At 38.2% G+C, this 11002-nt stretch overlaps 1 protein-coding gene across 1 annotated transcript; it reads right to left on the bottom strand.

Moving 5' to 3' along the window:
- Window positions 1-512: 512 nt before the first annotated feature.
- LOC139731229 (protein SPMIP7-like) lies at window positions 513-7210 on the bottom strand. The gene is made up of 8 exons (XM_071642116.1): window positions 6323-7210; window positions 5381-5475; window positions 4429-4499; window positions 3614-3755; window positions 2552-2619; window positions 2000-2143; window positions 1214-1321; window positions 513-648 (listed from the first exon to the last, which is right to left on the bottom strand). The coding sequence occupies exons 1-8, from the start codon at window positions 6885-6887 to the stop codon at window positions 513-515; spliced, it is 1329 nt and encodes a 442-aa protein (XP_071498217.1). The 5' UTR covers window positions 6888-7210.
- Window positions 7211-11002: the final 3792 nt, after the last annotated feature.

Below are 11002 nucleotides of genomic sequence, written 5' to 3'. Positions count from 1 at the left end.
AATCAAGTTGACTCAGAAGCTCACTCAATATTTACCCATGGGTTGCCCAACACAGCAGGAATGAGCTCAGGAATGAACTCAATTAGGAAAAAATAGCAGACAAGATGTGAGCATAACAGCTTCTCACTTAGGTATGTACAGTACACCAAAAAGGTCTACATATTTGTACACATACTTCAACAGGCATACTGTAAAAGTGGAAATCGTTGTGCATTTCGTGTGACCAGAAACCAGCGCAAAAATAAAAACACGCTAATAATTTTGCACGTCATATGAACCATTAATAAATGTCTTGATTTCACGGAATTGAAAGCACGCAAAATTCAACTCACCCAGCCAAGCGCAAAAAATTACTCGCACGAAAATGCATATCACAAGAAATTTCCGCTTTTACAGGAAGGGCCCTGAAGGACAGCACTGCTGCGAACACTAAAGAGGGGTAACCCTGTTCAGAGTCAATTAAAACTGGCCTGGTTGAAAATCTGATCAGCCATACTTCTTGTGTTGGGTGTCTACCTGTACTGCTCCAGGGTTCGTTCCTCCTTCTCCACCTTGTTGAAAGGGTTGCAGGGAGGAACAAGAGTGACCATCTTGGACATACGGGACGTCCTCTTGAAGGGTGACTGGTTGGGGTCATACCGGTCTATCCTGAGGGGGGACACAAAGGAATCATTCTCAGATTGGTTAACAATTGCGTTTAATTCATGGGAATGTACTCTGGTCTTTATTTCCTGCTTATTTTCTTTTGTGCTCTAGTTTCTCACTCATACATTTTTACCCAACAGCGAATAAATTTTTACCATAATTGACATTGATCACTAATGCCTCAACCTATCCTCTTTCTCCCTCAACAACAACAAACAATACAAACAAACAAAAATTTAGAAAAAGAAACTGTCACAAGACCTCAACCATTCATCCCCCATTATCATGACTTACAAAACTGTAGCCCTATTAAGGAAACAGTCAGTGACAGCCATGCAGTGCTAATGTGTACTTTGATTTCAATGTGGTAGTCATTGGCTGTGATATACGATATATCAAAAGAAACAGATTGTACTTTTAACAATCAATCACTATCTCTGTGAACATAAAGAAGAGTGACATAGTGAAGACTGTGCACTGGTAACGTATCTTTTCAGAAGCAAGAGTCAGAGTTAGAATGTTTGACGGTGAGAAGAATGAAGGGAGTGAGGATAAACGTCATGAATACCTGTGAACTCTGGCAGTAGTCTGAGGCGGAGGGACAGGCACATTGGCATTGGCTGGGTCTTTTCCTCTCCAGTGGGTGCATCCAGTGTAGCCGGGGATGTTGGGTCGACTGGTGAGAGAGAAATAGCAGAGAGATGGTACATATGAAGAGTTTGATCGCAAAACTCCGTTCTTGTTATCAAAGTTGACATAATACAAGTGTATGTATCTACCATTATAGGTGATGCTAAGAAAAACAGAGAAAATGATAAGAAAATATGGGATATTTTTATTTATAACTTCCAAGAATGTTCCTTGTTATGAAACAAGTGAGGTATCACTCCACAGGTTTCATCTTGCTCTATCTGATGATGGACTTGCTTTAAAATGTGAAAAAATGGTGCTTATAGCCCATTTTGCCATGAAACTCTTCACATTTAACAGTTTTAAGCGGAGTCAAAGTGCTGAGGTGTCAAGGAGCATGCTTTGAACTCTGAAATAACAGCTTGATACCTTCCCAGCACATGTGATTCTTGGACTACAAAATATCACTCATGACATTCCTCAGCCTTCAAGCAGGTGGTAAGATGAGTTTCAACTGCTACAATGTAACTTAGCTCACACATCAAAATTGAACATCTTTGGTAAATTACTGCTTCCATCCCCTATCAAGATGCAGAGTGGGCTTATTAGTACCAATAAGGCTAAGTTGACAATTACATCCTATTCTGTGATAAAAAGATACATGCCAACATGATTATTAATCTAATTCAATCTCATCTCCTCAGTCGTTGCCATGGATACTCACTGTGCTGTGTCTGTGTACCAGGGCAGGCTGGTTCTCATGACAGCAGACGGGAGGAAGAACTGGCGTGGGTGGTCCCTCTCACCGTATCCACCAATGAAGGCTGTGTAGTTGGGAATCTGGTAGTTCTTTCTGTGAGGGCTACAGCTGTGATTCCATGGAGAAGAGAGCATGATGATTATAATTAGTTTGTTCAATTCACTTAACAAAGCACACTTCAATAATGCATGAAATGATCACCCACAATATACATATCATCACAATATATGGATTTTCTTTTATACTGTTAATGGTAAATTATACACTTCGTGTATGCAGGGGTATAAAAATAACACCAAAACAAAATTCAACTCAACTCGATGGAAGGCTGGGGAAAGACAGATACCATACATACTACCAGTAACACATGAACATGTATTCAACTGAAGCTGGGAAATGTGAGTTACACCACTGTTTGTTGCTGTTGTTGCTGTTGTTGTTGCTTATAGACAGGACTTTTCAATGAAATACTAGCATGACACATTTCAGAAAACGATATTGAATAGCATTACTTACAATTCAACGGGCCCTGTCATGTGATATCCATTCCTGGTCTGGAACCAGTCAAAAGATCTTCCCAGATTCTGAGCAAAGAAAAAAAGAGAATAAGAAATTTGATATTCATGCTGAGTTCCATCACATTTACAAGATATGAACAAGATCTCATCTATAAAGGGCGGGAATTGTTTAGTTTGTGTGATACTGTGTCAACTTGAAAGTAAAGCAAAGGATCAAGTAAATTCTAAGATTTCATCAGTTTGTCATCTTTCTACCTTTTTGTAAAGAGGCCTACAGACCAATGTCAAAACTGAGACAATTTTTAATCATCTTAAAGTAATCATACAATGTATTTAGCAAACATATGCACATATATCTCAGTAGGAATCATAAGGCCTGTATATATGCTTCATATATTGCCAACAATCACATATACATGGCAAATAGCCATGAATCAAGTTGAATTCTGCAAAGTAAGATATTTTCGCTGCATCAAATTTTTTTGTGGCATGAAATTTTTTCAAATTATCACTGACATTCACTGCACATAGTGTATCCAAGAACTTCTATGTGCATTTTGCTTTCGCAAATCTTGGCTCTGGCTAAATTCATGGAACTAAAATGCATATTATGAATAAAATGAATATTCTTTGTCTTACAGTATGTAATTTTTTTTTTTCTTAAAATGAAAAGTAGATGGTTGCAGTATACAATTGTCTACTATTTAAATGCATTTCAATTTAAGTCATTACTGTGCATTTACATTCTGTTGAAAATATGAAAGTAAAGTTTGAATTGAATTGGTTTGAATACACTACATTCGTGTACAACAATCATTAATGCGACTATACATGAAAAATGACCAAGTTTGCTTGTAAGATATGCATACACAGATTTATGCAGTGTAGTGGCAATAATATGATATCAACTGCAAGGATTGGATATGTGTCACTTTCTACATGTATTGTACAAGCAGAGGAGGTCAAGTCTTGTGACCAAATATTGACTAAAAAGCCTCATCTCCACAGACAAATTACAGTAATACACATCAGAAATGCCTGTATACTGCAGTATGCATACCTGCCACTCCTGAGCATCCGGTTCGTAGCGCTTGTTGACATTAAATCGATGTGAGATCTGGTCTGGCTGTCTCTCCAGGGTCGTGGCCGGAGGGTCAACTTTGGGGGCAATCTTGGCATCCCAATTGACATCCTCATAGGACCTGAAAATCGGTGAGCAGAAAAAAAAAGAAAGAAAGAGAAAAATGGTTAACAATGTGTTGATTATTGAGCATGACAAGTTAGCTTTGTCTATTTCTACTTTATTTTGTGCTTTTCTTTTTCTGGACGACTTGGGGGTGGGGTAGGGACAAGGGGATTTGAAGTGAGCCATTTGAGTCTTATCAATTGTAACAGACATAATATTTTCCATTGTAGAAATATCAAAAGATGAGATGTCATGCTTGGCAGTGACTGAAAGATAAAATATAGACACAGAACTTTCGTGATCTTTTCGTGATGGGTTCAATTACATGGCATTTTACCCAAGCATAGTATCGATTACAATTCATAATATTTATAATTTTGCAGCATGTTAGGTGGCAGCTGGATGAAATTTGCCCATGTCACACTGGTACCTGCTTGCTTCTGCAACATATCTATATGTTATATCATTCTCTGAAATAAATATCTTCTATGAATTATGAGAAGAACAGTTAGAATGACCATTCTACACTCTCAAATACATCTAGACATTCACATTATCAACCAATTTAAATAGTACTGGTCAGGATCTACATAGGTACATGTACATACTGTACTGTACATGTATTTATTACCAAAATTCTGCTAACAGCTATAGTGAAAGTATTACAGGTGCAAACATGTAATACATACCTTTGTGTTGAAGGCAAATAGATATACCTCAGCGCAGCTTCATCCTTCCAGTCTTTGGCTTTGTCAACAGCCTGGAAAATGGGTAAGAGAATTTCATTTAAATTCACCATCATAACAGCAACATATACAAATCAGGTTCTGACATGAAGAAAGAATATTACACAACTTATTCAGAAAATAGATGGGAATTTTTTGATACATTAATTTGTAAATGAAACAGTTCAAAGAGTAAATATTATAATCACAGCTGCTCTACTGGATTTTTCACAGTAATTGGTCTCACTGGTGTGCATTGTGCGACTGCCCAGCTCAAAACTCATAAAAAGTACCGGTAGGCAAAAGGAATTTTCACTCTTCTACATAACTTGGAAGAGTAGGCTCTAAGCTGTGAAATGGTATTAACTTGTTTATAGACTATCCAAACCTATTCAAAAAATGATTGAATAATAGAGAGTAAGGAGGTGCAGTTTCAAAGAAATGGGAGAAAAGAGGATTAAAGATTAGGAGTACTCAGTCATGCTGTGGTGGAGTATCAATGAAAACAGGTTTTATTTCACATTGATAGCAGCACCAGTCCAAAAAGTTATAGTTCAAGAAAAACTGCTTATATCAGGATTTCTGTTTTGTTTTAGCCTACGAAATTTGGGCAGTAGGTAGAGAAAAGATTACAAACTTAAAAAAAAAAAAAATTGAGTCAGTGAACCCAGCTGACACACTTTGACCCATTACATAAAATCCTAATCTGCAATTTTTAGTGGATTTTGAGCTGGGTGGTCACATATATACATAACATATGTTCACATGAAAATGCCATTGTCTTTGATAAAATTTTCCAGACTTTGTAATTTCATGCACTTTATGTGAGAAAGTTATGATACCTTGTTTTCCACCAAGGGATGCTTTGTGATAAAATGCAATCACAATGAAAACAGGCTGTTCAGACTATACTTACATGGGACTGATTCTTGACATTCTTGCTGTGAATTTGCTGCCAGATCATGTGTTGCTCCTTTTCAGTTTTTCGAGGATCGATGTCACTTGTCCAACCTGAGAAGTAAAACAGGTAAAACCTTCTTGAGCGAATCAGTGAGAAATATGCATGCATACAATATCTACCAAACATTCAAGCAAAAAAAAAGATTCTTGCCTGCACAAGAATTACATGTTGATTCACATAATTGATAAATATATTTCTTACCACAATGCAAGACAACCAGCCATCATGTTGACACCCACTTTGATTACTGTGATAATTACCTGTACCTCTCCACAAATTTTGATTGTACCGACTTTCATCTGGCTTCAAAGCAGACATGAATAATATCATTATTTTCTTTTACAGTGTTTCCTTACAACTTCTTCTTCTTCCTCTTTTTCTTTTTGCTACCTCTCCCCAACCCTGCCCCCCCCCCCCCCCCCCCCCCCCTCAAATACACCATCGCGGAAGAAACATGGTTGACTGACATTCAGTAACACATGGCTATTAAGTCACAGTGTAGCTGGACCTTCCTTGGCATCAATCTTTCATTTTGCATAATGTTATGTCAGTTCAATAGACAGTGTAAATGTATTCATTTAACACACATCCTTGAATAATAATCATTCACTTCCTTTAAAATACAATACTTCTGTACACTGTATTCACATTTCAAAACATGTTTACATTTCCCCTAGGGTTTTCTGCACTGTGACTGTTGTGAGAGGTAATAACAGAGATCTGCAATATTCTTGCAGCAGTATTTCTGAGCAGTACTTGGGCAAGCCCGACCAGACGCCGTGTGAAGCACTTTATACAGCAACTGGGCTGTGTATAGTTATATTTGGGCTTTCAAATAGCATGTCAGTAAATACACACCATTTTTTAAAGACATTTGATTTGTGATTTTATACTTACCACCAAGTTTGGCTCTTATCATTGCATCACTGATCTGCCGACTGTTCCACGTTCCTGGATCATTTAATACTTTGGTTGTCTTCAGCTGCGGGTCATTATAAACTATCATTGAGGGCGCAGAAAATCTAAGTGGATTTGGTGCCGCCTTGCCATTCTCTTTGACCTTCTCTTTCTCCCTGTGGGCAAGTGTTGTTGTCGGTCTAGGAGAAAGCGGAGTGACTGTATTAGGTGGGTTGTCCGATTGTTGCAGGTTTGGAATGCCTTTTATGCCCGTGTTTCTATCAACATCTGCCGCAACTGATACGAAACCACTGGTTGGATCGATGACAGGATAGTTATCACGGTGTGGAGCTAGAGTATCATCGTTGTATTTGACAAAACCTGAATTTGCGGGCTCCTGGAAGCTAGCAACATCAAATCGTCCTCGTGAAATTGGGATCTTCATCAAGCGCCGTCTGCGATTTCCAACAATATTTTGCACATTATTTGGACCCGCATTGGTGTCAACCTGTAGGTGAAGTCGCAGGTCTCCTGTGGGTCGAGGTCTTACCGCTGTGTCGGCCATCGTAGCACTTATTAGGTTCCACAAAATATATCTGAGCTTGGTGGATGTGGAACAGGAAATATTGAATGCCGGTATTTATCACCACTAACAGTTTTAGACACGTCTGGGACTAAGTGATGATGTGAACGCCCTGCCGGGTTACCTTCGAAAGGTAAATATCCGCTATCAAGTCAGTACAACATGGTAGTTTCAGCAACGCATCAATCAGTTCAAGAGCCTTTATTCTTCTGATTATATCTGGTAATTTCTGTTCCAATGTTATACAGAAGCAGCAGATTTCAGTTTTAAAAATCCACCAGATCCCACACGGTCTCTGCTTTTCGGTCTGCTATGTGCAAGCGTCATCTCGATCCCGAATCGGCGGCGCGTGGAACACAACAATACGAGTTGCCATGAGCTACGGGACAGGTGTACACTGTTGTTGACATGCCACTTCACAACTACACTGTACACGACCAGACTGTACAGGTGTACAGACGAATTCATTTTCTATAGGGGGAAATAATTTGGTATTCCGTAAGAATCAAATCATTTTTGGTAAATCTTTTATGAATGAAGTAAGAAACTATCAGTTTGAAGTATTCTGTATGAACTAGATCGAATATCTAGTTGCAATTATCTCATTTTATTGTTATATTCTCCCTCTTTTTTTTCTTACGTCCATTCTGTATCAGAAAATGGACGAGTCCAAATCATCCTCCAGCAGAATTCCCGGGCGGGCAAGTAAAGTTACTGATTTTCTGTAGAGGCTGATTACCACGTCTAATACTTTAAAATTGTACTCATTTGATTGACTGTTTGTTTATTACCTTGTTAGAATGGAAAAGAGGGATGAAATGTGCTATTCTTAATGTTATATGAAAAATATTTCTGTGAAGGTACGAGGTAGGCCTATTGCATCAAGCAAACGTTATTTTTGCTGTAACGCTTTTTGAAATGTTTGATTTTTTTTTCGGTAGAAACATCAAATTCACTGACACCTACTGGCTTTTCCTAATGATGACTTCACAATACAAATTGCTTAGATAAGCGAGTATTTTCAACTTACACAGTGAAATGATAACCGTCTGGTTATGATAGAACGTACGGCATGGGAGGGAAGGGGACTTTGGGTCGAGAGTAAGGAGGGAGGGAGGGAGGGGATGAACATAAGGTTTGCTTGAATCCGTGGATTCATGTAGTCTTAAATTCAAAATAAACAAAACAAAACAAGAAAGGCAGTTTTGCATTGTTTATTTCGTCACAGACAGAAACAAGACAGAAAGAACAGTATGGAGACTATTGGGAAAATCATCGTCACAATTGTTGATAAAACAATGTTAATTAAATTAAAATAGACGAGAAATATTATGCAATACGCACATACACATACAGCCCTAAACACACACATACACATACACACTCACAAACACAAACACACATAGGAAAGAAGCCTTTTTGTGTCATGAATTTTGTGAGAGAGAAAGCTGCACTCAGCTGAAACACTGAACGATTAATATTCACAAGGTTTATCGATTACGGGGCGTACTTTGAAAAGAACTGTCCAGAGGTGAAGAATCGAACTTCAATACTTGAGCAAGGATTTAACATGTACAAAAACACAATAGTAAGTATGGATTGTACAAGGGAGGTTCCTCTCTTTCTTTTTTTTTCCTTTCTACATTTCTTTTCTGCTTTGTTTACCGTGTGTTCATATTCTAAAATTTTGCGAGACGCGTGATGTAGTGAAAGCAGTGTCATCTTGTTTTCTCAAACAGTTCATTTCATTCTATTTAGTATTGATTTCTAGCTGCAAGTAAGTAACCGAGCTGGGTGCTGAAAACATTGATTAATGGAATGGGTTGATAAGACACAATGTATGTCCTCGCTGAAGAGAAAGAGGATAATGTACTATCTCGAAAGACAAATAAGGTCTGTTCATTGTAAATACTGAATGTGGAGAGTGTACCATTATAATCATAATCTGAATGTGCTGTACATGCCTACACTTTTGTCAATAAACAATGAGAGTTTTTCATTTCACATCGATCTTTTGTCTTCTTCCTTTTCTCCTTCTTCGTTCTCTTCTTTTCATAATAAGATTCATGTTCCTGTCTCTGGGTGTAAAAAGCTAAGAGATGCCAAGGTCAGAGAGTAGGTAGGTAGGAGATTATGCGTCACGTTAAGGTCAAGAGGGACACGTCCCCTCGAACCCATCACGATGATATTATTGAAGGGGCTTTCACATTCTTTAAGCTGTATATCTCAGTCTACTACATAATATGCTATTTAGTATATTATGAAGTAGACTATAAACATTATTTAACTTATTCTGTTTTTAAGATAGTCATAAAACGTGACTCCTTGGTAACTGGAAATCGATTTGGGTTTTTTTTTTTCGGTCATGTGTGTGAGAGTGAAAAAAGCCACTGATGCGTCAGCCTCTCTCCTACAATGCGTGAGATTTGATAGGTCTGAGCGTTACTTCGACACGGATCAGGACCCAGTTTTTTTTTCTATCCGGGATCTTTTCTTCCTATATATATATATATATATATATATATATATATATATATATATATATATATATATCTTTCCTACCACCTACCACTATGCTTATAAGGGGATGCAGTGACAACTATGTCTGACTTGGGTATAATGCCATTTATGCGCATGTATTGTAACTAATGTAGTAATAATTTGAAGCTGCATAATGCTGTAATTTTTAAAGGTAAAATATCACCTATTACTCAAAGAATGGTGTTATTGGTGAAACAGATATGGCACAGGAATATCAGGCGGAATTCATATTTGCCTCACTTTGCCTAAATATTAAATCAAGAAGGATTACTATTTTTATAATTATGTGAGGGTCATGCAAGTACGACATAAGTTCATGGTTTCAAATCAAGGATAGTTGCTTGATCCCCTTGTTAGATTTAGAATACTGTGCAATTTCAAAAACAAATGGAGATGGGGATTGAATTTTATCTATCATCACAACGAAAAGACACACAATATCATGCCCACCCTCAAAAGAAAGAAAGAAATGATTCCGACAGATAGTTAAAAAAAAGCACACAATACATATACACAGAGACTCCAACCCCAAGCACCTTCTGATCTGGAGATTCTCCCGCCCGAAACCCCTAGCAAACGGGAGACTCCAAGTTGATGTGTAGGAAGCGCGAAGTTCCTAGGGTTCTAGATGTTCTCTGGTGCTATCTAACGCTTATTATTTCAACATACGATAGCAATAAGTAAGAAATCCTTTCCCGCCGGGAGACACAGAGCCAGGGCGGGAGAAATCAAATCTCAAACGGGAGAATGGGAGATTTTGCAAAAATGGGCTTTCGGCGGGAGATCTCCCGTCGAAAACGGGAGAGTTGGAGTCTCTGTATACACTCTCGTCCCGCCCCCTATTCCACCTTCATATGCCGGCCTCCACGAGTACACGAGCACATGAACAAACATCTTTGGCTAAATAACAGCAACATCAACAAAAGGGAAATAGAATCCAACACCTAGGTGTAGAAGCAAACACACTGAAAGCCATCGGATTTGTTCAAGTTTCACCATAAGTCCCCATAAACCTCTCACCAACTTACCCTCCACCGGTGTCCCCTGAACACCCACTCAAAACAAACAAACAAACAAACAAACAAACACACACACACACACACACACACACACACACACACACACACACACACACACAACAAACCCCAAAACATTGAAACAAACTACAACAAACAAAAAACAAACACACACACACACGAGGAAAGGTCCCGCATCGTCCCTGCAGAATACTTCGTGAAGACGTTATTGGAAACGACAAGGATTACAACTATAGTCATATAGTTTGTTGTATGCCAGCATATCAGCTATGATTAAGAAAGGAAATGCTCCTTTATGATTTTACTTTGGTTTTGCATCGTCCAACACAACCACAATAGAAATTTGAGTACCAAGGTACGAAAAAAAAAAGAAAACAACGTATACACTGGGTTCATGAACGTTTATACAGAACAAAACACACACACACAACACAAACAAAGAAGCACAAGAAAATATCCAGCATTTGTCCTTTTTAATGAGCAAGACTAAATGACTAAACCTGAAGTCAAATATGGAAA

This window comes from Diadema antillarum, unplaced genomic scaffold (genome assembly GCF_040938485.1).
Source record: "Diadema antillarum isolate AM-2024a unplaced genomic scaffold, OU_Dant_1.0 seq00000367_RagTag, whole genome shotgun sequence".
Taxonomy (NCBI): Eukaryota; Metazoa; Echinodermata; class Echinoidea; order Diadematoida; family Diadematidae; genus Diadema; species Diadema antillarum.
Note: the sequence above shows the minus strand (reverse complement) of the source record. Positions and strands in the feature narration are given on the sequence as shown.

Coding starts and splice junctions, on each gene's coding strand:
- LOC139731229 (XM_071642116.1), bottom strand. CDS start 6,887: ATGGCCGACACAGCGGTAAGACCTCGACCCACAGGAGACCTGCGACTT. Junction 4,500..5,380: donor ATGTCAAGAATCAGTCCCAT/GTAAGTATAGTC, acceptor CCCATTTTCCAG/GCTGTTGACAAAGCCAAAGA. Junction 1,322..1,999: donor TGGTACACAGACACAGCACA/GTGAGTATCCAT, acceptor CTCTCTCACCAG/TCGACCCAACATCCCCGGCT.